Below are 26,325 nucleotides of genomic sequence, written 5' to 3'. Positions count from 1 at the left end.
CAGTTGCCTTTGAAAGTTTCTGAGCGTAGACATGACATGCTCCAAGTGTGCTGACCTGTGTTCCCCAAGCAGGCAAACAGCACCCAGAGATTCCTTTCCCTTCTGGAAGATTAAACTTACAGATGGTGGGTCCATGGGGAGTCTCTGGAAGCCCAACTGGTTTTGTCTACCCAGTTTCTTTCCTGTGTTGTGAGGCTTTCTAAGCATCCAGATGGTCGTCTTCCCCCAAATGACTTTTAAAAATAAGTGATGTACTCCAGTTCATCAAAGGATTGCCTTCTATCTCACTCACAAAGGGAGAGGGAAGGAAAGGATGTCATAAGTTTATATACTGAACATTTGGCAAGCGTCAGAACAAGAGTATGTTTTCCTGAGTCTGGAAGGCCCCGGGCTCCTCTTCTAGGCTATAAATTGGCATTTGGGGAAGCAGCTCTTTCTGCACATCCCATACTATCAGATGCAACATCTAAGTGGGCATTTTCTGCCAGACTCAGCCAAAGGGAAGAGGTGAGAAATTGATGCTCGTTAGGTTCCAAAAACAGCCAGATTCCTACAGTGTACCACATCCGGGGATAACATAAACATCCTGGGTTCCTGCAGTGCGGGAAGGGGTCCAGGAAGGAGAAGAGCATGTTGCAGAAAGAAGGGCTGGGAAGGAAGGGAGTGAGGAAGGACGGGGAGGTTGTCGTCTAGAATAGAATGTGACAGCTAATGTCCAAGATGGCCTTCCAGGTGCTGGGACCTTATAAGCCTCTTCTTAAATTCTCACAGCCACCCTAACAACCGTGGCCTCATTTTGTGGAGGAGAGAATAGGTTTCTGGGGGTTGGGTCAACTGCCGAGGGAGGTGCTGGGCCAATTCTAACTCATGCATGTGGTTCCAAAGCATCTTCTGACACAGATGGGAGGGTGGGTCACAGGGCCTGGGCTAGGAGGAGTTTTTGGGAACTGGCACAGATGGGAGCTCCCACCCCGGTTTGCAGCAGCCCGTCCGAGTGCAGGTGACTTGGGAGCCTGTTCTGCATGGGCAGGTTACGCTGTAGACTGGATTCACAAACAAGCACTCATTTAAGAGAGCAAAGAACCATCTGGAGAAGTGGAAGCCAGTCTGTAAAGGCAGAAGCTGAACAGATGATAAGAGGAATTAGAGTCAGAGATAAACCTTGGACTATACATGGTGGTAATGTTTGTATAATGTGAATGTCCTTAATGCTACTGAATTGTACACTTAGAAATAGTTAAGATACGGTCAGGCACAATGGCTCATGACTGTAATCCCAGCACTTTGGAAGGCTGAGGTAGGAGAGTTGAGAACAGGAGTTCAAGACCAGCCCAGGCAACATGGCAAGACCCATCTCTACATAAAATTAGCTAGGCATAGTGGCCCGCACCTGTAGTCCCAGCTACTCGGAAGGCTGAGGCAGGAGGATCACTTGAACCCAGAAGTTTCAAGACTATAGTGAGCCACGATTGGGCCATTGCACTCCAGCTGGGTGACAGAGTTAGACCCTGTCTAAAAAAAAAAAAAAAGGCTACAATAAGTTTTATGGTCTAAACTACAATGCAAAAAAAATTGTTGTGCAAGATAAATAGTTCTAGAGATTGGTTGCACAACAATGTAATTGTACTTAACACTAAAGTGTACACTTAAAATGGTTAACATGGTAAATTTTATGTTATGTATATTTTGCTACCATTTTTAAGAAATCCTTTGAAAAAGTTGAAAAAGATAAGGCCTGGCTTTTCCACTGGTCAGAGAAGTCTGGCAGTGAGACGGAGCTTCCAGGTTGAAGTTCATCAGAGGGCACCGTTGGGACGAGTCGGGGAGGCGGTTGGCTGCTGAAGTTGCACAGGCCGGCTCTGGGCCCCGGGCTGACCTTCCCCACAGACGTACACAGCCAGCCTTGGGGACGGATGACAGCACAGAGGATGTATAAAGTTTACAAGTCAAAAGGTTGCCTTCTTGCAGACTAGAATGGCATTTGACGTTCATTAACTGTGAGTTTTTAAAAGCTCGGGCTGACGTCCTTCCTCAATTGCCTCCTTAATTCATTTTAAATTGAATCCCCAGACTGCTCGCAAAAGAGGGATTATGGAAGAAGATGAGAAAGCAGTCAGCTGGAAAGGTTGTTTCATATTTTGGTAACTAAAACCACGATGTCCCAGTCAAATATCATAATATGTAGCTTGCCCCTGTTTTTCTTGAGAGTAGTTGGAAGACAGTTGTTCTGCAAAGAGAATGTTCTCATATGCTGCTGAGGGTTAGGGGGAGTCAAGGCTGCTGAAGCCTGCCCTCCTCCCTGAGCCCCTGGTTTGAGAAATAAATCTTCTTATTTGAAGACCTCAAGTTTTCCTAGAGGTAGTCAGTCTGCCATGGAGGTTATGAGCATGGGAGTGCTACCTTTTGAGACAGACCTTCTGATTTCCAATTCAAGCTCCATCACTTGTCATGGGGACTTAGGCAAGTGACGTCAGTACTCTGAGCTTCACTTTTATCATCCACGAAACAGGGAGAATGGTACAACCTCCCGTATGGGTGGAATGTCAGAATCTAATAAGGTATGTGTTCAAAACTTCTAACACAGTGCCTGGTATTAGTAACATTGTAAAGTTTTTAAAACTTTTAGAGTTTGCCATTAAAAGTAATGGCAAAAACCACGATTACTTTTGAGCCAACCTAATACAGAGTAAATTCTCAAAGAATGGTTTCTCCCTCACCAGAATGTAGTGAAGATAAAGTCCTCAGTCAAGGAAACTTCCTGCCCTGGGTAAATAACTGCTCCCTGCCACAGCCATGAACCAACCCTGAACTGTCCACATTTGATGTCCAAAGCCTTAGTGATATGGTTTGGCTGTGTCCCCACCCAAAGCTCATCTCAAATTGTAGCTGCCATAATTCCCATGAGTTGTGGGAGATAATTGAATCATGGGGGCAGTTCCCCCCATACTGTTCTCCTGGTAGTGAATAAGTCTCATGAGATCCAATGACTTCATAAGGTATTTCTCCTTTGACTTGGCTCTCATTCTGTCTTGCCTGCCACCATGTAAGACGTGCCTTTCACCTTCCACCATGGCTGTGAGGCCTCCCCAGCCACATGGAACTGAGAGTCCGTTAAACCTCTTTTTCTTTATAAATTACCCAGTTTCAGGTATGTCTTTATCCACAGCATGAAAACAGACTAATGCACTTAGCATGTTTAGCAGCTTCTCCTTTTTTATGGGACACAACCTTCTGCTGAGAACCCTTCTGGGCCCACTAGATGGATTTTGAGCCTGGTGGCTGGGAAGCCTCAATTCTACTCATGATCAGGCTCCAAGTCCCTGGTCAAACCCCCCTCTCTCTTTTCTAAGCATAGCTTTTCTTACCTAAAATGGCAACTGCCAAGTTTTGTGATCCCTGCAGGGCAAGGATTTAGTCATAGCACATCTCCCTGGGAGCTGCGTGCCATCTCGGGCTAACGCCCAGCCCGCCACCCACCCCGGACACTCTGTGGGGCTACAAGTCTGGCTGAGCATGGACGGAGCTGCAAGGCGCAAAGGCATCAAGGCGACTGCAAGAGGAATACAGCCCAGGAGCTGATAATCCCTTCAAAGAGCATGACTCTTAAAATAGTACTCATTTTTTTTTCTTTATTTTATTTTATTTAAGATAGAGTCTCACTCTGTCGCCCAGGCTGAAAGTGCAGTGGCACGATCTCAGCTCACTGCAAACCCTGCCTCCCTGGTTCAAGAAATCCTCCTGCCTCAGCCTCCCAAGTAGCTAGGACTACAGGCACAAAACACCATACCCAGCTGATTTTTGTATTTTTAGTAAAGACAGGGTTTCACCACGTTGGCCAGGCTGGTTGCAAACTCCTGACATCAAGTGATCCGCCTGCCTTAGCCTCCCAAAGTGCTGGGATTACAGGCCTGAGCCACTGCGCCTGGCTAATAGTACTGATTTCTAGTTACACAAGCAAAGCATGTACAAATACATGATCTGTGTAAAAATGTAAGCATTGCAAGTAAAAATACAGCTTCCTTTTCACTCTAACAGTAAAGACCCCTCCAGCCTAGGCCTTTACACACATATACATAGACCCTTAAAAAATAATTATGTGGGCATTTTAAAAACTGTGTGGTATCAGACTATAGGAATGGTGCTAGAACTTGGTGTTTTTTTTTTTTTTTTTTTTGAGACGGGTCTTGCTCTGTCACCCAGGCTGGAGTACAGTGGTGCGATCTCAGCTCACTGCAAGCTCCGCCTCCAGGGTTCACGCCATTCTCTTGCCTCAGTCTCCCAAGTAGGTGGGACTACAGGCGCCCACCACCACGCCTAATTTTTTGTATTTTTTAGTAGAGAAGGGGTTTCACCATGTTAGCCAGAATGGTCTTGATCTCCTGACCTCATGATCTGCCTGCCTCGGCCTCCCAAAGTGCTGGGATTACAAGCGTGAGCCACAGTGCTTGGCCAACTTGGTGTCTTTTTTTTTCTACTCGATAATATATGTTGGAAGCCTTCCCCCTTCCATCTTTTTAATCGCACATAGTGTTACATAGGGTGGATGGGCTGCAGTTTATGTAACTGTACTCTTATGAATGGGCCTTAAAGTCATTCCTACTTTTTCAGTGATCATCCTGTTTTGAACATCTGTGCATATTTTTCTAGATAGGTAATGAGAAGAAGGGAAAATGCGACTTTTATAGGTTAAATCCAGAATGAAGCATAACATTTTATGACTTTGTTCTCTGATTAGGAATTAGAGAAGGAATCAAGAGTGTCTTTAAGGAAAAATAATGGGCATAGAAACTGATCAGTCTAATAAAGTTTGTAGTGTTTGATCCATTCAAAGCATGTGTGGAACTGCAAAGGTTTCATACTATATTTGAAGATCTTTATAGAATCCTTCTGTATTTAAAAAATGTTGGCCAAGAAATTTTTGAAAAAGGAATATCCTATCACATCATGTATTATAAAACTAATTTAACAAAAGTCATATGGCATTGGAGTACTTATTAACCCATAGCTAAACAGGACAAGGTGGGTCCGATCAGACCTTAGCATACATAAGAATCCTAATAATACAGACGGGTAGGAAATTCTCCCGTATTTAATAAAATATGGGAGAATAATTGAAGTGTTACTTGGAAAAGCTTTATACACTCCCTTCATACCATATACCCAACTAGATTCTAGATAAACTCAGAAATTTGAAAAATTAAACCTTCAGTCAGTATGACATTTTTAAAAAACAATTTGGCAACATAAAGCCATAATTCAAAGAAATGTTCGTAAGTTCTAGTAATTTCACTTTTGAGTGTCAGTCCTAAAGAAATAATCCTGATAAAGAAAAAGATGGCATGTCAAATTCTTTAGAAAAGTACAAAATTCAGTAACAGCCCACAGACTCAACAAAAGGACTGTGGTAAAGAGTCATCTGAAATTATTACAGCCATTAGAATAATGAAACTTGGGTTGCAATGTTTTTATACCATGTACATTTTAGAAAGCAAAATTCTCACTAAAAGACACTGCGTTTCAAGAAATAGGATGTCAGCAAGATGACAAAAGAGGACTCTTCACCACTCATCTCCCATGCAGAAAATCAGTTTGCACAACTATCCCTACATGAAAACACCTTCCCAAGAGCTAGGGAAACCAGGTGAGAGATTATAGCATCTGAGTGTGGCATGGAAATAAGGACATTTCCACCATCACCTCTTCCCCAACCTCGAGCAGCACAGTATGGAGAGAGATCCCTCTCCACTTGGGGGAAGGTAAGGGAAGTGAGCTCTGGACTTTGCCCCAGACCTACACTGGGCCTGCCTCAGAAAAACCCAGTGCCATGCAAGGGCCTCACAGCCCCAGACTCCAGACTGGTACCCTTGCACTGCGCATAAAGGCCTGCTCTGGCACCTGACCTGCCCAATGGACTTGGTCTCCAGGCCCAACCCACTAGCCCCAAGCTCTGGACTGCTTCCAGCACTTAGATGGTTTTCATAGCTCCAGACTTCAGGTCCACCCCAGCACCAGACAGGCCCCTGTAGCCTTACTCAGCAAGCCAGCAGCCACAGACCCAGCCTCCAGGCCAGCCTTGTGCTAGGCCAGTCGTCGTGGCCCCAGACTTCAGGCTTACTTCAGGTTCCAGACCAGATCTGAGCCAGGTTGGTCCACTTAGCTCCAGGATTTGAGCCCACCATAGTACCAGGTTGGCACCCCTGGCCCCAGGCTGGCAATTTTTTTTTTTTTTTTTTTGAGATGGAGTCGCTCGCTCTCTCTCACCAAGGCTGGAGTGCAGTGGCACAATCTCAGCTCACTGCAACCTCTGCCTCCCAGGTTCAAGCGATTCTCCTGCCTCAGGTTGGTCCACATGGCTCTAGGCTTTGAATCCACCATAGTACCAGGTTGGCACCCCTGGCCCCAGCCTGGCAATTTTTTTTTTTTTGAGATGGAGTCTCTCTCTGTCACCCAGGCTGGAGTGCAGTGGCGTGATCTCAGCTCACGGCAACCTCCGCCTCCCAGTTTCAAGCGATTCTCCCGCCTCAGTCTCCTGAGTAGCTGGGATTACAGGCATGCGCCAACGTGCCCAGCTAATTTTTTGTATTTGTAGTAGAGACGGGGTTTCACCATGTTGGCCAGGCTGGTCTCGGTCGCCTGACCTCGTGATCTGCCCACCTTGGCCTCCCAAAGTGCTGGGCTTTCAGGTGTGAGCCACTGCGCCCAGCCCAGGTTGGCATCTTAAGACAGTCTCCAAGCCTGCCCAGTGCCAGGGCAGCCCCTGCAGCGCTATTCTCCAGCAGACCAGGGGTTTAGGCCTGTCCCAGGACACTCGAGTGCTAGGCCTGTCCTTGAGGACCCAGGCTCCAGGACCACCCACTGTGAACCCAGGTTCCAAACCAGCCCCCATGGTTCTAGGTACCAGTTCAGCACTCATGGACCCAGGCTCCATACCTGCCCCAGGTCCACCCAGCAGACCCTGGTGCCAGGTCAGCACCCATGGTCCCAAGAGCAAGGGTTGCCTTCATGGACCGAGGCTCCAGGTCTGTCCCAGGGCCTGGCCAGCCCCTACAGATCCAGGGTCAAAGTCCACTATAATACCTTGTCAGTTTCTGTGGACCTAGGCTTCAGGCTGGCTTCCACAGTCCCAGTTAACAGGTTCACCTTAGTGGATCCAGGCACCAGGCCAGCCTACCCAAAGACTCCAGTAGCAAACCCACCCATGACCACACAAGACAGCCTGCCCAGAATCTCTGGAGAGGCTATTGGTGAAGGGCTTTCTGAAACAAAGACTGAAATAAATCTCTACTTCCTCAAATGTGCAAACACCAACTTATACCCACAAGAACAATCATGGAAAAATGACTTCACCAAAGGAACAAAATAAAGCAGCAGTAACTGACTCTAAAGATATGGAGATTTATGAGCTACCTGACAAAGAATTCAAAATAATTGTTTTAAGGAAGGTCAGTGACCCCACCCCACCCTACAAAATACAGAAAAACAACTGAACAAATCAGGAAAATAAATGACCCAAACAAGACATTTCATGAATGGACCACTAGACATACATAGAACATTCCATCCAACAGCAGCACAATGCACATTTTTCTCAGGTGCACACAGAGAATTCTCCAGGATAGATAATAAATTTAAAAACTCTGAAATCCTACCCAGTATCTTTTTTAACCACAATCCTTTGAAACCAGAAATCAACAACAGGAAGAATTTTGGGAAATTCCCAAATATGTAGAAATTAAGCAACATGTTCCTAAACACCAATGGGTCAAAGAAAAAAATTAAAAAATGTTTAAAGTGTCATGAGACAAATGAAAATGGAAACACAACATACCAAAACTTATGGGATGCAGCAAAAGCAGTTCTAAGAGGGAAGTTTATAGCAATGAATGCCTGCATCAAAAAAGTAAACACCTAATGTTACCTCAAGGAACTACAAAAAGAACAAACTAAGCCCAAAGTTAGAAGGAAGGAAATAATAATAAATGAGAGCAGAAAAATAATACAGAAGATCAACAAAATAAAGAGTTGGTTTTTTGAAAAGGCAAAATTGACAAACCTTTAGCTAGACTAAGTAAAAAAAAAGACGACTCAGGCCAGGCGTGGTGGCTCATGCACACCTGTAATCCCAGTGCTTTGGGAAGGCAAGGTGGGTGGATCACTTGAGGCCAGGAGTTTGAAACCAGCCTGGTCAACATGGCAAAACCCCAGCTCTACAAAATATAAAAAATTAGCCAGGCATGGTGGTGTATGCCTGTAGTCCCAGCTGCTTGGAAGGCTGAGGCAGGAGAATCACATGACTCAGGAGGCAGAGGTTGCAGTGAGTGAGCCAAGGTCACGCCACTGCACTTCAGCCTGGGTGACAGAGCAAAACTGTCCCAAAGGCAAAACAACAACAACAACAACAACAACAAAAACCTCAGATAAAATCAGAAATGAAAGAGGAGAAATTACACTGATACCACAGAGATACAAATGACTAAAAAAGACTACCACAGACGATCATATGCCAACAATTTAGATAACCTACAAGAAATGGATAAGTTCCTAGACACATACAACCTACCATGATTAAATCATGAATAAACAGAAAATTTGAACAGAACAATAATGAGTAAGAGGATTGAATTGGCAGTAAAAAGTCTCTCATCAAAGAAAATCCCAGGATCTGATGGCTTTGCTACTAAATTCTACCAAACATTTAAAGAAGTATACTGATTCTTCTCAAGTTCTTCCAAAAAACTGAAGAAGGAATACTTCCAAACTCACTGTACGTGGCATCACTCTGGTACTAAAGGCAGACAAAAACACTATAAAAAGCCTGTTACAAGCCAAAAATCTCTAATGAACATAGATGCAAAAGTTCTCAAGAAAATACTAGTAAACTGAATCCAACAGCACATTAATAGGATCATTTGCCATGATCAAATGACATTTATCCCAGGGATACAAGCATGGTTCAACATACACTAATCTATAAATGAGATACATCACATTAATGGAATGAAGGACAAAAACCTTATTATTTCAACAGATGCAGAAAAACCATTTGACAAAATTCAACTTCCTTTAATGATAAATTTTAACCAATTAGGTATAGAAAGAATGTGTCTCAACACAATAAAGGCCACGTTAGACAGACCTACAGCTAACATCGTACTCAATGGTGAATAGTTGAAAGCTTTTTCTTCTAAGATCAGGAATAAGACAAAGATGTTCACTCTCACCACTTCTATTCAACACAGTACTGGAAGTCCTATGCAGAGCAGCTAGGCAAGAGAAGGAAATAAAGGGCATCCAAATTGGAAAGGAAGAAGTCAAATTGTCCCTGTGTGTAATGGCATGATCTTACACACAAAAAGAACCCAAAGAGTCCACCCAAAACTGTTAGAGCTAATAAACAAATTCAGTAAAGTCTGAGGATACAAAATCAACACACAAAAATCAGTAGTATTTATATGCACTAACAATGAATTATCTGGAAAAGAAATCAATAAAACAATCCTATTTACAATAGTTACAAAATAATAACATACTCAGGAATAAACTTAACCAAAATGGTGAAACCACTGTACATTGAAAACTGTAAGACACTGATGGAAAAAACTGAAGATACAAATAAATGGGAAGATATCCCATGCTCATAGATTAGAAGAATATTGTTAAAGTGTCTATACTACCAGAGTGATCTACAGATTCAATGCAATCCCCATCAAAATCTCAATGGAATTTTTCACAGATATAGAATCATAAAATTCATATGGAGCCACAAAAGACCTTGAATAGCCAGGCAATCTTGAGGGGAAAAAAAGAAGCACTGTACTATCTGATTTCAAAATATACTATACAGCAATAGTAATCAAAGTGGGATGGCACTGGCCTAAAAACAGAAATCTACCAATGGAACAGAATAGAGTGCCAAGAAATAAATCCATGTGTATGTTCAACGGATTTTCAACAGAGATGCCAAGACAGGCAACGGGGAGAGGACAGTCTCTTCAGTAAATGGTGCCGGAAAAACTGAGTATCCATGTGCAGAGAATGAAATTAGGCCCTCATCTCACACCATATACAAAAATCAACTCAATGTTTAAAGACTTAAACGTAGACCTGAAACTGTAAACTACCAGAAGAAAACACAGGGGCAGAGCTTCATGACACTGGTCTGGGCAAACATTTTTTGGGTATGGCCACAAAAGCATAAGCAACTAAAGGGAAAAGATGCAAATAGGATCACATCAAAGTAAAAGGCTCCTGTCCAGCAGAGGAAATGATCAACAGAGTGAAAAGACAACTTATAAAATGGAAGAAAATACTTACACACCACACATCTAATAAAGGGTTAATAACCAAAAGAAACCAAACACCCAACAGCAAGAAAGCCAATAACCCGATTAAAAAATGGGCAAAGGACCTAAATAGACCTCTAGACAACATACAAATGACCAACAGGTATATTTAGACACGTTCAACACCACTAATCAGGGACATGCAAATTAAAATGAATATGAGGTATCATCTCACAACTGTTAGAATGGCTATTATCAAAAAGACAAAAGACAAGTGTTGGTGAGGATGTGGAGTAAAGGGAACCCTTGTGCACTTGGTGGGAATGTAAATTAGTAATTATGGAAAATTGTATGGAGGTTTCTCAAAAAATTAAGAACAGAACTACTATATGATCCAGCAATCTCACTACTGGGTATACATCCAAAGTCAGTATGTCGAAGAGATATCTACACTCCCATGTTCACTGAAGCATTATTTACAATAGTTGAGATAGGGAATCAAACTAAGTGTCTGTTAATGAAAGAATCGATAAAGAACATGATGTGTATATACTCAATGGAATACTATGCACCCTTAAAAAAGGATATACTGTTATTTGTGACAAAATGGATGAAACTGGAGGATATTGAGTGAAATAAGCCAGGCACCAGTACATAGGATCTTATTAATATTTAAATGTAGAATCGAAAGGAAATGAGCTAAAAGAACCAAAAAGTAGAATAGCGGTTACCAGAGACTTGGAAGGAGATATTGGAAGACGCTGGTTAAAGGGTACAATGTTTCAGTTACGAGGAATAACTTCAAGAGATCTAATGGGCATCATGGTGGCTACAGTTAATAATGATACAATGTGTATTTGAAAATTGTTAAAAGGAGATTTTAAGTGTTCTCACCACAAAAAAAAAATGGTAAGGTAATACATCTGTTAATTAGCCATTTCAGTGTATACATATTTCAGATCATGTTGTACACATTCAATATATATATAAATTTTGTCAATTTAAATATTTTTAAAATGTTAAATATAGTGTTTATAACCAGGTTTAAGAAATCATGCCGGTAAAATAGAAATGCTAGTTTTGAGTGATGAGATTATAGGTGACTTTTTCCCATTTCTCATTAGTTTATAATGTTCAAAAAACCATTAGCATGCATTAGTTTTACAATGTGTTATTTCATTGGGCAGTGACTCTGTTGAGTACTTACTGTGTGTCAGGCACAGTATTAGACTCTAGGGCTATGGCAGTAAAAACAAGAGATTTTTAGTCTAGTGGAAGAAAGAACAAATTAGCCATTCATAAGGAAATCCAACAATGTTATAAGCCACTGAAGAGAAGAAGGGTTATGAAATGGCCTCATTAGGAGAGGTGACTTATGGGGTGACAAGGGAACATATCTGCGGAGGTGACACAGGAACCAGGATGAGAATGAACCTGCCTTGCAGAGTCATGGAATGGCCTTCCAGAAACATGGAACAGCAAACTGTTGAAGAAGTCGCTAAGAATAACTGTGGTCATTTATAGAATGGAACAGTAATTCAGACATATTTAAAATTCTCACAGATAATATTCATGTCACAGGGGCTGACCGCAACTATGCACTGGGGAGGATTCTGTAATCTGCTGCCTTCCACATATAAATTTTGCCCTTGGCCGGGCTCTGTGGCTCACACCCATAACCCCAGCACTTTGGGAGGCCGAGGCAGGTCGATCACTGGAGGTCAGGAGTTTGAGACCAGCTTGGCCAACATGGTGAAACCCCGTCTCTACTAAAAATACAAAAAATTAGCCGGGGATGGTGGCGGGTGCCTGTAGTCCCAGCTACTCAGGAGGCTGAGGCAGAAGAATTGCTTGAACCTGGGAGGTGGAGGCTGCAGTGAGCCAAGATCGTGCCACTATATTTTAGCCTGGGCAACGGAGCAAGACTCTATGTCAAAAAAATTTTTTTTTTTTTTTTTGCTCTGACTAGTTATTGAAACTTGCAAGTTTGCAAGGACTTGTGCCAGTAACCAAGCCAGGAAGGACAATCCTTGAATTGGCAGAAACACGTATCATTGTGCTTGTCATCTGTTGTTTATAGGTTTTCCAATAATATTTTTACCAAATAAAATATTAACTGAGAATTTATTTGGGGACATATGGTTATTGACTGAGTCTGACAATATGTAGCAACAACTGCAGTCGACATTGAATGGCTTTAAGGCATACCAAATACACCATACTTTTTCTCATTATTAGTATCTCTGCTTTAAAAAGGAAAACAGCTACATAGCAAGCGGCACAACCACATTTGAAGCAAGGTCTTACTAAATCGCACCCCCGGCTCTTTCCAATCCAAGGAGAGTCAGCTCTAGGGCCACCTGTCTTGGTTCAGTAGCAGAAAAAAACCTGTGTCTGGGTTTGATAAGTTCTCCCAAATAAACAGACTCTTAGCTGAAGCAGGCCCTGGATGTGGCTGTGTGGACAAGTCATCAGTCTCTGAGAAGTAAACACGAACACGATCACAGCTCATAAATTCCCATCGCATTCCCCAGGAGGGCAGATGGCCAGGAGCCCTTGGGGTTTTCAGCCAGTACTGAGGATACCAGGCACACGCCCCAGCCCTCAGGAAGAAGGTGGAGCCTGGCCTTTCACTGCCTTTTTCAGTTGAAGAGCTGGAGACTGGCCCCTAATTACCTAATAGCCTAGACCCTGAAAAGTACCCCATGGAAACCAGCACTAGATTAGAGATGGGTCAGGTAGACAGCACCAATGGGGAGGGAGCAGGACAGCTTTGGCTCTGGGTCAGTGCCTGTCTAGGATCCCCCTCCTCGGGGGACCTGGTACCCTGCACTGTTAATCCATGGTTCAGCTTCAGCCTTCCACTCTCCACAGCCTCAGTCCGTGGTTCAGCCTTCCACTCTCCACAGCCTCATTGCTTTGCCCTGATGTCGGAAGGGAGAGCCTGACTTCAGAGCCCTTCCAGGACCAAGCACAGAGGTCCACAGAGCAAGGGGTAAGCTTTGACTGGACCAATGACCTATTCTTCCCTTGGTCAATAGCCAATACTCAAGACATGGAGCTTAAATCGCTGATGGGGGGCTCAGTGTACCTCACTCAGCCAGGGCTGGCATACCCACACTCCATGGTCGGGGCAGGAAAAAGCACGGCCCCCAGGTACCCCACTGGCAGCCACCGGTCAACTGCTGGGGATGGTGGGGAGAAGACATCATGAGGTCCTTTTGCCCTTCCTCCCCTGTAGGATGGGCATCCCAGAGGGCATCCCCCCCTGGGATGCCACAGAAGCTAAGCACACATCAGAGGGCCGATGGTCACCTCTTTATCTTTACAGAAACCCGAGATTCCAGAGACCATGAATGGCACTCTTCCTTCCCAAAGGAAGCCTGCATCAGCCAGGCTGTAGTGCCCTCATAGCCCTCCTGCTGTTTTCATGGGAGAGAATTAACTGGCCGTGACTGGCTAAGGACTGAGGTGCCCCCAAGGAGGCTTTGACCAAACAAGCAGAGGCATCCAAGGTTGGAAGATGTCTTTCAGATGCTGTAACTCACAGGACCATGAGTGTCCAAGGACACCAGGTAGATGGAGCCTTGCACCTAGACCAGTGCCCCAGCCACTGTGATGTGGATTTTCTGGGAACCTAAAAAAAAAAAGTAGAACATCTTCCTTCCCACTTCACCTGGACGCCTTCTCTGCACTCACCATGGACAGTGGTCAGCATTAAGAAATCACAGTTCTGGCCAGGCCCAGTGGCTCACACCTGTAATCCTAGCACTTTGGGAGGCCAAGGCAGACGGATCACGAGGTCCGGAGTTTGAGACCAGCCTGGCCAACATAGTGAAACACCGTCTGTACTCAAAGTACAAAAATTAGCCAGGTGTGGTGGCGGGCGCCTGTAGTCCCAGCTACCTGGGAGGCTGAGGCAGGAGAATTGCTTGAACCTGGGAGCCGAGATCGCACCACTGCACTCCAGCCTGGGCAAGACTGAAACTCCGTCTCTAAAACAAAAACAAAAAATCACAGTTCTTAGCCAAGGGTGATTTCAGTACCCTTCTAGCCCTTGCTAGTTCTAGAAAAAGGATTGAGAGAGTATTCCTTGACCTAGTGTTTCCCAGGCTTCTTTGTATCACAGACAAGAGAAAATGTTTGCAAAACTCCCTGGGAGAAACACAGGAGGCTGCTCATAACTGAGCAGCCTAGACACTCACTCTTGTTGTCTATTCTTGCTGCGTGTTGGAGATCTCCACCAGAGGCCGAGGAGATTTGGGGTAAAACAAAGTTAGGGAGGTTTAATGCCGGACCAATGTGCACAGCTGATCCTAAGCATTACATTAGAGAGGAAGCCATAATATGCAGCATTCCTGAACCTTTTTTAACCAGAGCCACCCTTTTGGTCCCCATGTAAACATCTCATGAAATGAGTGTCCTGGAGACTCCACTTTGGGAAACCTTTGTAGTAGATTTATCTGAAGACATGGCTTTATGATCTCTGTAGTGGAACTTAGCTAATAAACCCCCCTTTCCTCTCATGGCAGGCAATTCACCCAAGACAGCTCAGTGTTTCCTGGTTTTAATCATGGGCCATCAACAGGACTTAACCCCTGGCCATTTAAGATCTTGTCCCCCCCACCCTCCCTTCCCACATCCAGCTGCTACTGCAATCCAACTCTCAGCAGGGCTGGCCCTGGCCCCAGCTTCTGAAATGTGATCCCTTCTCCTGCATTTACCCAGGTTTTCCATCATCTAGCATCTCCCCTCCCAAAATGGATTTCTTTTTTCATCTGCGTCATGTCCCGCAATTCTTAAGGGATTTCGTATGGGGATGTACAAAATAACCTAGTCAGCAGGGGATGGGCAGGTGGGGGCAGGCAGAAAAGAAAGTAAGGAAAATGCACCAAGTTCAGGGCTCCTTAAATCTAGCTCCCAGATCTTACCAGAACAAATGGTCAAAACTAACTTTCTTCTTTTTTGTTTGAGACAGTCTTGCTCTGTCGCCCAGGCTGGAGTGCAGCGGTGCGATCTCGGCTCACTGCAAACTCCTCCTCCCGGGTCAAGCGATTCTCCTGCCTCAGCCTCCTGAATAGCTGGGAGTACAGGTGCCCACCACCACACCTGCCTAATTTTTGTATTTTTAGTAGAGATGGGGTTTTGCCATTGTTGGCCAGGCTGGTCTCAAACTCCTGACCTCAAGTGATCCTCCCGCCTCAGCCTCCCAAAGTGCTGGGATTACAGGTGTGAGCCACCACACCTGGCAAAACTAACTTTATTCCTGGGAAATGGAGCTTCACAGGGATGATGGTGAATCCAACCCCAGCATTAAAAGGTAGCTCCAGCTTCTTCACTGGTTGTCCATTTTTGAGTCATTGAAAATGACTTGCTTCTATTTCAACCTGCATCCCTTCATCCATTTATTAAAAGTGCTTACTGCATGCTAAGTGTAGATGCAAGAATGAAAAGATGGAGCCGTTGTGTTCAAGGGACTCAGTCTGGGAGAGAGTCAGGCTAGCCAACAGTTAGAGCCCTATGTGATAAACTTGACAGTGGAACCAGGAAAAGATGACAGGGCTCTTCCTTATAGGAAGACTTCAGGAGGAACCAGGGAGGCGTCACAGAGGAGGTGACTCTTGAACCAAGACTTGGAGAAGTAGAATGTCGTCATTTGGTTAAGGTGTGAGCTGTGGGTGAGCAGAGATTAGTGGAAGGAATTAGATGCAAAAAATCATAAGACACTCAAGAGGACCTAGTATGGTGAGAGAGGAGTTCCAGCAGCAAAGGTCAAGCTCAGGCGCACAACAATCACAAAAGCTTCGTGTGTCCTTCATCCTACACCAGGTGCCACATCAGATGCTTTACCCTTATCATCTGATTTCATCTTCAGAGCAGTTCTAGGGAAGAGGCATTATTAGGCCCATTGTACACATGAGGTGACTTGAGCCAAGACAGGTTCATTGACTTAAGGGACACCCCACTGCCCGATGGTGGGGTTGAGTGGGCTCCCTGAACCGTGGATTCTAACAGGTATCTGGGTATGTGGAGTGTGGAATCCTTTAAGGCAGAATTCAGTCCCAGAGTTGCCTAACTCCAAAACCCCTTCCTACCCATGCTGCCTGGCTGCCTCCTCCCTGAGCAGCATCAGGAAGCGGATGCAAGAGAGGCTGCCATGGCCCGGCCCAGCTAGGCCGGGTGCTGCCTCATGGAAAGAGAACTCCTGCCCAACCTCTTCCCTGATCCATCTCCACCCTCCTCTTAATTTGCCTCCCCTCCAGCCACAGCCTGGGCATGAGCGTTCCCTTGGTTTGGGCTCTTGGCACCAGGGACGCAGCTCTTTTGACTTTGGGTGGAGCAGAGAACGAGCTGCCAAGCCACACGCAGCCAGAGGCATCTCAGGTTGTCCCTCCAGACAGTCCTCGGAAGAAATGCCCTGCTGTCACTTCCCAGCTTTGGGAGTTTTCTCAGCAGCTCTGGGCATCCTTCAGCCTGGTCCTGTCTAGTCATTCAGGAAACTGTTCCGCATGGACGTGGCTCTCCGCCCACCTCCTCACAGATCTCTGTCTCTAAAGGGTTTTAAAGGATGGAGGAACAAAGCTGCATTCCCAACCTGTTTATGGAAAAGGCCAAAATACACTGTGGAGGACATGGGTGGAGGCCCAGTGGCTTCCCATCAAGCTCCCCAGAGTCCCTGAATCACGCAGATGATGAAGGAATCTTGGCCTCTGCCCTCCACTGGGTCAGAAAACACAGCGCCATGTAAACTTTTCAGAGTTAACCAACTGCAGGACCACAGCAATCCCCTACAGACCCTTCTCCACACTGAGAGTTGATGTTCCCAAGCAGGGCACAGGGGCAGGCTCTAGGCGCATCTGTCCCATGTCAAGGGATGCATTTTAGAAACAGTTGGTCAGTCGTGTTGGGAAGAGCTGGTTTGTTAATTTCCACCTGGAGCCAGCTGCAAACATTGGCTGCAGTACATTGAGATGGAGTCAATGGGACCTTTAACAAGGATCATGGAGACCTTGAACCATGACCTGGCAGCCAAAGCCATCATCACAAACCAGCGTCTGAACGTGGTGGGAAAGGGGTGAGATGTGGGCAGTGAGGTTCTTGGGAGTCTCTGGCACCAGGTGTTTTTTTCAGTACCTTTGCCCTTCATCCATTCTTTGCCTATAGACCAGCTGCCCTCCAAACCCATCCAATTCCCACCTCCGTTTGCCTTGAGCCGCTCTTGAGATTAAGATTCAGCATCTCTTCCTTGTAAAGGGCCAGATTTTAGGTTTTGTGGAATCAGCTGTTGCAGCTACTCAATTCTGCCATTGTAGCACAACAGCTGCCACAAACAAAACATAAACTGATGAGTATAGCTATGTTCTAATAAAACTTTATTCACAAAAACAGGCAGGGGGCCAGATGTGGCCCATAGGCCAGCATTTCCTGATCACTGCTCTGGGTTTTCTTTTTTCTTCCTTCTCATTTTTGAATCCCGAGAACAGGAACAAAGTGTTAAAAAGGCAAGCTATTCATCTGTGTTGTTGCTTTTGGACTGTTCTTCCCTTATACTTTTACATTTCAGAAAGTACACTTTGTCTTGTCTTTATAGGTGGTTATTTAAATTAAAAGCAGCTGTGAAAGGCAAGAATCCTCTTGGTGACTCTTTGGTCTATCTGGTGCCATGAGATAGTTTTTTAAAAACGTACTGTCTTTTTGTTTAGCTTGATACAAACTTACTATATTGCAGAATAACTGGGGAAGACTTTCTGCATCATACAGCACCAGGCACAGAATAAATGCTTCTTGCCAGAATGAATGAATACATGGAAGCCAAACCGTTCGGAAATGACAGAGGTGATTCTAGATGGTATCATGGATATAATTCCTTAACTGCTCAAGATGTTGATTGTGAAACTTTGTCACACCTGAGCTTCCCGGGGAACCCAGAAAACTTATACGAAGACTTCAGGTAGAGACCCGGGTGAAGAGCTCTCCGCGGATTTGTCCCGTAACTGGAGACAGGTGACCAAAAAAGGCCATGTTAAGGCCGCTCAGTCTCATGGATGCATAAGCACCTATCTTGCCACCCCTCCCCGATGGCCTGTGGTCCTAAGGATAGAGGGGGATTAATAACTAGTGAGCCTGAGTCAGTTTTGCTCTGTAACTTAGGCTGGAGTGTAGTGGTGCAATCATGGCTCACAGCAGCCTTGAACTCCCAGGCTCAAGTGATCCTCTAGCTTCAGCCTCCCAAGTAGCTGGGACCACAGGCGAGCACCACCATGCTGGGCTATTTTTTATTTTTATTTTTTAGAGATGGGGGTCTCCCTGTGTTTCCCAGGCTGGTCTCAAACTCCTGGGCTCAAGCAGTCCTCCCACCTCAGCCTGCCAAAGCGCTGGGATTACAGGCATGAGCTGCCACGCCCGGCCTAGTGAGCCAGTCTTGCCTGGTGATTTAGTCCTCGTGGCCAGGTGAAACCATCAGATGCTCCCTCCTCCAGCTCCCATGAAATACTCATGGGAAGTGTACAGACCGATGACTGGAAAACAGTCATGATAAAATGAAAAGGGGAAAAAAAATTAGAACAGAAAACTGAATAACAGCAAGACTCCAGTTTTCTTTGAAATAGTTACCTATTTACACCCATAGAAACAATACTAGGAAGAAATAGATTACAATGTCCACAGTGATTATCTCTGTACCATAGAATCATTGATTTTGATTTTCCTTTTGTTACTCCCATATTTTTAAAAAATGTTTTTCTACAATCAATGTGTGCTTTGATGGTTTTAAAAACTGTTATTTTAGACAGATAAGGAAGAATGGATATCCCAGCCTAACGTTTGTCTTTTTGAAAATAAACGAGCAGGCTCCCAGGGCAATCTTCCCATCTGTCCTGAGGCAGGCATCCTGTTGGCCACATGGAAACTTCCAGAGAAAAGCTCTGGACAGGCGAATGCCGAAGGTACCCAAGCACCTGGGAGGCGCTGAGTGCTGCAGCCCTGAGCGGGGCCTGCCTGTGAGGAGTCTGTTGCTTCAGGCTGCCCTGTAGGACTTTCTCTTTGGTTCTTCTTCAAAGAAAATATGGCAGTACCTGTTTCAGCTTGGCCTGGCCTTTCCCTGCTCTTCTCAGTTTACCAAAAAATACCACAAAGTAAAATGAACAAATAGCATGTCTGGACCTTTTTTTCTTTTTAAAGCAGTTTTAAAAGGAGATGGATTTCATTTGGAAAGCATTCCAAAGAAAGGAGCGTTTCTTAAAGAAACACACATTTTGGAAAGCACAGCTCTCCTCTAGAAATTCTTGCTTTCTTAAACACAGGATTTTCTTTTGAGGTGATAGTTGGGATGCCAGAGGGCTCCACCGGCTTCATCCGCTCCATCGGCAGTGGCTTGGTTTGCGTTAGCCACAATTCACATGACACAGGCTCCCCCTACTCAGAGGCATGGCCCACTTTGCTGCAGAGATACAGACCTGCCTGCTCTCCTGGGTCATGGCTGTGCTATGTTGGTCACGTCGGATACCTTACTAGAGTCCTTTGATGTCTTTTGCTCCTACTCAAACCCTACCCATGTTAGAGGCCATGAGGACCAAAGAATAGCATGTTCACTAAGGAACTCCACTCATCCCATCTGCCTTTGCACATTCACCTTTGCTTGGGTATTTATCATTCCCATCTCAGTGATCCTCTCCCTCCAGATACACACACAGATGCACTTCAAGGCGTCCCTCTGTTCCATCTTGGTTTTTACGGCCTGGGTCAAGGTCATCCTTTTGTCTGGGCTCTAAGTCTTGCTGGAGGTGAAATTCATCCTCTTGCTCCCCTGGAGAACAGCTGTGTCCATAGTCGAGGGCTGACTATGAAGAATGTTGTGTCTTAGAACTCTTAACACGTGATCACTCAAGTCCCAGCATCCTCCTCTATTTTTCATGATTTTTAAACGCAGCTTCCGAAGACCGTCATCGAGCCTGCCTTCAACTCCTCTTTGATGTTATGTTACAGCCACTATTGGGTTCTATTCTTTGAAAATTTGAGCAAGCAACCTTCCAAAACCCCAATACTCTTGCTGTCATGGACTTTGTCTGGACTTTTTTGTCTTGTTCTTGAAGAATCTACCATAACTTGTAGAAAACTCATGACTTAATGGGGGAGTGTCAATATACAGTGCTCAGCCTGGTACTTGGCCATATTAAAGCCTAAGTTACATAGCTAATATCTATCCACAAAACAATAGAAATACTGTCAGTTCTCCCAGGAATTTCCCATGCCCACCTTCCATCTTTTTGAGGGGGGGGGGTCTCATTTTGGCCAGAAGAGGGCAGTGTTGCACATACGGTCTCCCCTGTAACAGCAGCTTCCCCAGGAGCCCAGAGTTTCTTACTAAATGACAGGTATTAACTGGAACATTCCACTTGGCTCCTTTTTCTTAACTGTAGGCCTAAAATGGCCAGGGCAGCAAGGATGCAAAAATCAATGTGAACCAGGCCTTCAGGAGCTTGTGACTTGTGAATGTCAAGGCCCTTGAGTCACATTCTCCTAGTGCCACCAGGTACTTAGTGTGTGGGTGTGAATAGCTACAGCGTGCCTTAGAGGCTGGAGAGGGGGACACATTACATACACACGGAAACCCGGTGGAAAGCATCGCGAGAGGGGACCACAGAGGGCTTCCAAGATGGCCAGGCGGAGCTGGGGAGAACAGCGCTCCAGGCAGAAGGAAGAGCCTCTGGGGATGAGAAAGCAGATGTGTTGGAGGAAGAGCTGGGTGGGACCCAGTGTGTCTTGGGTCTAAAATGTGGGAACAGAAGGAAGAACAGTAAGACTGGAGATGTTGGCCGGGTCCAATCACAAAAGGTAAAGGCTTTAGATTTGACTCTATCCTATCATCACAGCTAACAGTTAGTGAACATTTACTGTGCACCAGGGCATGGTTCTAAACATTTTTCAAGTTAACTCATGGAATCCAACAACCATGATCATCCCATTGCGAGTGGCCAGGTTCCCTGAGATGGAGGCTTTGGAATAAGAGGTGCAGGTGGGCCGGGTACAGTGGCTTACGCCTGTAATCCCAGCACTTTGGGAGGCTGAGGCAGGCAGATCACGAGGTTAGGAGATCGAGACCATACTGGCCAACATGGTGAAACCACGTCTCTACCAAAAATACCAAAAAAATGAGCCGGGCCTGATGGCTTATGCCTGTAGTCTCAGCTACTACTTGGGAGGCTGAGGCAGGAGAATTGCTTGAACCCGTGAGGTGGAGGTTGCAGTGAGCCAAGATCACACCACTGCACTCCAGCCTGGCAACAGAGCAAGACTCGGTCTCAAAAAAAAAAAAAAAAAAAAAAAAAAAAAGTGTAGGTGGTGTTTTTAAGAATGCTCCTGGGATTAATACCTGGGGAGGAAAAGAGCAAGAACAGGTGGAGGCAGACATCGACCTGTGATCCAGTCTCAACAAAGGCTGTAGCCTACCCCAGGACACCCAGCAGTGGGGACTGCCCTTCAGAGATCTTCCAAGTTGGGATGAGGGGTCTTGGTCTTCATACACCGGTATCAACCAGTCATTGGATACAGGTGCTCTAAAGAAGGGGCTGTGACCTTGGGCAGCTCTCTTAGGCCAGGGTCAGTTTCCAGAGAGAGACTCAGCTTAGGGCTATCAGTCTGCAGCACTCCAAGAAGCTGGGGAAATCAATCCTTTAGTACTGAAGTGGGTTCTGGCTAATGCAGCCCAGAGTCCACTACTCTGAGCCTAGGAAGCTTCCCAAGGTCTCAGGTCACTCATCAGTGCAAGAGGCAGGACTGGAAACCAAAGCAGCCCGGCCTCAGGGTCTGAGCTCTTCTCCAGTCACCACCATACTGCAGTGTAGATAGTGGGGCTCGATGGAGATTTATTTATTTTATTTTTTATTTTTTTTAAGATGGAGTCTCTGTCACCCAGGCTGGAGTGCAGTGGCGCAATCTCGGTTCACTGTAAGCTCCACCTCCCGGGTTCACGCCATTCTGCTGCCTTAGCCTCCCAAGTAGCTGGGACTACAGGCATCTGCCACCACACCTGGCTTTTTTTTTTTTTTTTTTTTTTTTTTGTATTTTTAGTAGAGACGGGGTTTCACCATGTTAGCCAGGATGGTCTTGATCTCCCGACCTCGTGATCTGCCCACCTCAGCCTCCTAAAGTGCTGGGGGATTACAGGTGTAGGCCACCGCACCCGGCCCGACTTGATGGAGATTTCTAAGCAAGAGGAAAGTTGAGGCTCAAGTCTTTCTTTGGGAATGTAGCTTTTGATGAGGTAAAATGGGTGGGAGGAGAAAGACTGGAGATGAGAATACCTCTTTTTATATATAGGTTCACACATATATAAAGGAAATGCCAGCCTTATTACTGTATTAACCCGTTCTCACACTGCTCATAAAGACCTACCTGAGACTGGGTAACTTACAAAGGTTTAATGGACTCACAGTTCCACATGGCTAGGGAGGTCTCACAATCGTGGTGGAAGGTGAATAGGCTCAAAGTCATGTCCTGACATGATGGCAGCCAATAGAGCGTTCAGGGGAACTGCCCTTTCTAAAACCATCCGATCTCGTGAGACTTACTCACTGTCACGAGAACAGCACAGGAAAAACCCACCTTCACGATTTCATTACTTCCCACTGGGTCCCTCCCATGACACATGGAGATGATAAGAGCTACAATTCAGGATGAGATTTGGGTGGGGACACAGCCAAACCTATGAAATACAAAATTCAAAACGTACAAAAGTGAAAATGAATCTTCTTACTCCTGTCCTCTCTGCTCCCTGGATACGGCCATCCTTACCCGTTTCTTGCATATGCTTCCAGAGCTAGTATATGCATATTTAAACAGACACAGACGGGTGCCATATTTCACACTCTTGGTATCACACTATACACACTGTTCTGCACAGCTTTTCACTATGAACACCACTTACACATTGCTACGCCACCATTCACACGGAGCTGTCTTATTCCTTTAAAAACGGCAGACCTTTGCATTGTATAGATTCACTATAATTTAATGAACCAGACCTCTCTTGATGGATATTTTTGTTCCCAATCTTTTAGTAATGCCATAATGTTTGCACATGTGGCAGCTTGCACATATGAGAGTATTTATATGAGAGAGTCCCAGAATTACCAGATCAGAGGGTATATGCAGTTATTTTGACAGAGCCAGATTGGTTTTTATAGAAGTCAACCCTCTCCTCCCAGTATGATAGCACCTGTTTTCCCAAATCCTGACTCTGAAATTTTGCCAATATGTGAGAAAGAGTAATTCACTGTGTCTTTCATTTTTTTTATGTTATTATGAGTGGGGCTAAGCATCTTTTAATACGTTTAAGAGATATTGATGTTTTCTTTCCTGTGAACTATCCACCTTCTGTGTGCTTGGCCAGCCCAGCTGAAGGGAGCAGAGCCCCATTTTGCGGAAGGGAACCCCTCCCTTCAGTCGGACAGGCCAGCATTGATCAGAGCCTTTGTTAATTAGGTCACCTGATTCCTCCCCCATCCCCGGGACTGTCCACCTTCTCTGTGCATTTCTGGTTTTGGTCTTTTACCAAAGCGGGGCTCTTTCCTTTTTGCTATGCATGACAAAAATTCAGAATATCCTTTGAAAACGACATCTTCCAAGGAAGCCAAGTATGGAAAGCAAAACGGAGGCTCTATATTTGAGGCCAGGGCGGGATTCACAGGGTGGAAGGCAGGGAATGTCACCGTCAAGGACATCCGGGGGTTTATCCCCATCCTGGGGTGGGGAATCGGGGTCTGTGTTGCTGTCAGCACTTGGGGAAGCTTCTGGGACTCCCCTGCCCCCAGCACAATTTCTGGGACTCACCTCTTCTCTGCACGCTCTCTGCCTCCAGCTCATGTGCTCCTCGGTGCAGAAGGCCCTGTTTGAGGAGGAGGACCACGTCAAGAAACTGCAGCAGAAAGTGGCCACCCTGGAGAAGCGCAACCGACAGCTCCGGGAGCGGGTGAAAAAGGTCAAGAGGTCCTTGCGGCAGGCACGTAAGAAGGGCCGCCACCTGGAGCTGGCGAACCAGAAACTCAGTGAGAAGCTGGCGGCGGGCGCGCTGCCGCACATCAACGCCCGGGGGCCCGTGCGCGCCCCCTACCTGCGCGGGTGATGGGCCCGGGGGCTGCCGGGTGTGCAGGGCCAATCCTGGCGGTAATTGAGAATGAGTGAGATTTTGTACATGCAGCTGTTTCAAGAGTTGTAGGAGTTTTTGTTTTTAATCACACATTTGGTAGAGTCTAAATGGATAAAATGCAAGGCTTGCTTTCCCCTTGGGTGCTGGCCTCAACGTCAGACCCCACGCGCTGCCCCTTCCTGGCCTGATCCCAGACACAGTGCCTGGCAGTCCAGAAGTAGCGGGATCCCTGAGTGCTGTGTGCTCGCCTGCAGAGCGGCCTAGAAAGAACCCTGACTGGGGAGAGAACACTTTAGAATCTCTAGTGTAAAAGACATCAACGTGCTTAGCCTTTATTTCAGAAGAAAATCAGGGTGGTTCTGAGCTCCCCAGTCCAGGACAACCACTAGTCCTGATGAGTGAGCTGACGCTAGTGCTCGAACCTGCTGCCACCTTACTGTACATCTTTGGAAGGGGATGGTGGCCTTGCACCCGAGATGCCTGAAAATCAACACGTGCAGGGCCTCCCTATCCAGCCAGCATTTTCCTTCCAGCGGAGGCAGGTGAAGACTTAATAAGCTCATCACAGGGGAGGGAATTGAATTAGGAGCAGGGCAGCAGGTAATTAAACAAGATAAATTATACCTGATTTCCAACACCAGCTACGACGAGATGAAGATGATACCTATGGGTCGTGTTAACACGGGGGCAACTGCCTTGATCGGCCTGCCATGGGTCATCAAACTGCTTCCTAAATTGAGAGCACCTGAGCAATCTCTCAGCCACTGCTATCTTCTTGTTTGCTCAGTAATTGTCTTCTAATGTCTCTGAATTCAAAGTGAGGTGCCCCAAGACGCTGTGAACTTCTGCAAAGACACCTCCTTACCTATTGGGATCAGGTGATGTGACCTCACTCCCAGCCAGGCTCCCAAAGGGCTCATTCCAGCCATTCCAATCTCTTCTTTATACAAACACTTTCCCCCAAAAAATCTTGCTTGTTCCGATAGGAATACTTGTACATCAGGGCACTTCTCCTTATGTCCGTTCCTTACACCACCGAAGCACTTCTTCGCCTTTCCGGAAAGAACACTTTTAAGACAGTACTATAAGTAAACATGAGAGTATTCACTATACTTATGGCTCAGGCACATTTGAGCAGGTCCCAGTTGTGTGATTAAGAAGTCAACTGAGTGGCCTTTTCTGGGTTATCTTCTGATCGTGGCCTTTCAACCCAACAAGGGCCCTTCCCTGCTGTTCCACTGATAAAGGCTCCTGGCCCTTCATCAGGATCTGTCCCCCAGAGACCACCCAGACACTGCAGGGCCTGGTGATGCTGTCCTCTACACCGGAAACGACAGGCACTCTCAGATTTCCACTCTTCCGCCTGTAGGAAAGCTGGGTGCTTCTTGTTCTGACAGCCAGTCTGGCGAGATGAGTCTTATGCCGCTTGAGTCTTGGTGGCAGGCTGCTATCCAAGGGGGAGAAGTCTCTGCTCTGCTCTGGACTGGACAGAAGAGAGACTTTTACCCCAGGGCACTCACACAGCCAAGCTTCTGCCACCACTTCATTAGCTGTATTCTCCATAGCGTGGTGTAATAGCAGGTGCGTCTTCTAGTGTATTCCTACTGGGGACATTTCCTCAAAGCAGTTTTGCTCCCCTGCAAGGGAATGGTCAGCCTAAGGGTGATGTACAGCCCGTGCTTGGAGAACCGTGGAAGCTGCACCCCTACAGGTGCATTCTGTTCTGCTTTTGCAATAAATACGAGCGGCGATTTCAACCACAACAGTGAGATGATGAGTGTTTCTTTTGGGTCAGGGAGATTTCAGGATTTCCAGCTTTGGCCTGGAAAAGCGATTTAGATCCTCTGGGGAAATGCCTGTGAGTAACACCTGGGGCACTGAGGAGCCTGAATTCAA

At 45.9% G+C, this 26,325-nt stretch overlaps 1 protein-coding gene and 1 pseudogene across 2 annotated transcripts in view; both read left to right on the top strand.

Moving 5' to 3' along the window:
- CCDC3 (coiled-coil domain containing 3) overlaps positions 1–26,192 on the top strand; it is a 100,931-nt gene extending 74,739 nt beyond the window's left edge. Inside the window, exon 3 of the mRNA XM_050803281.1 lies at positions 24,142–26,192. Within this exon, the coding sequence (XP_050659238.1) occupies positions 24,142–24,405 (264 nt within the window). The 3' untranslated portion in view covers positions 24,406–26,192. The remainder of the gene's footprint in view (positions 1–24,141) is intronic.
- Positions 1–26,325, top strand: part of LOC126962380 (60S ribosomal protein L6-like) — a 693,495-nt pseudogene that overhangs the window by 124,360 nt on the left and 542,810 nt on the right. The window lies entirely within an intron of this gene.

Source organism: Macaca thibetana, chromosome 9, assembly GCF_024542745.1.
Source record: "Macaca thibetana thibetana isolate TM-01 chromosome 9, ASM2454274v1, whole genome shotgun sequence".
NCBI lineage: Eukaryota > Metazoa > Chordata > Mammalia > Primates > Cercopithecidae > Macaca > Macaca thibetana.
The sequence above is the reverse complement of the archived record's forward strand: the minus strand, read 5'-3'. Positions and strand labels throughout refer to the sequence as shown.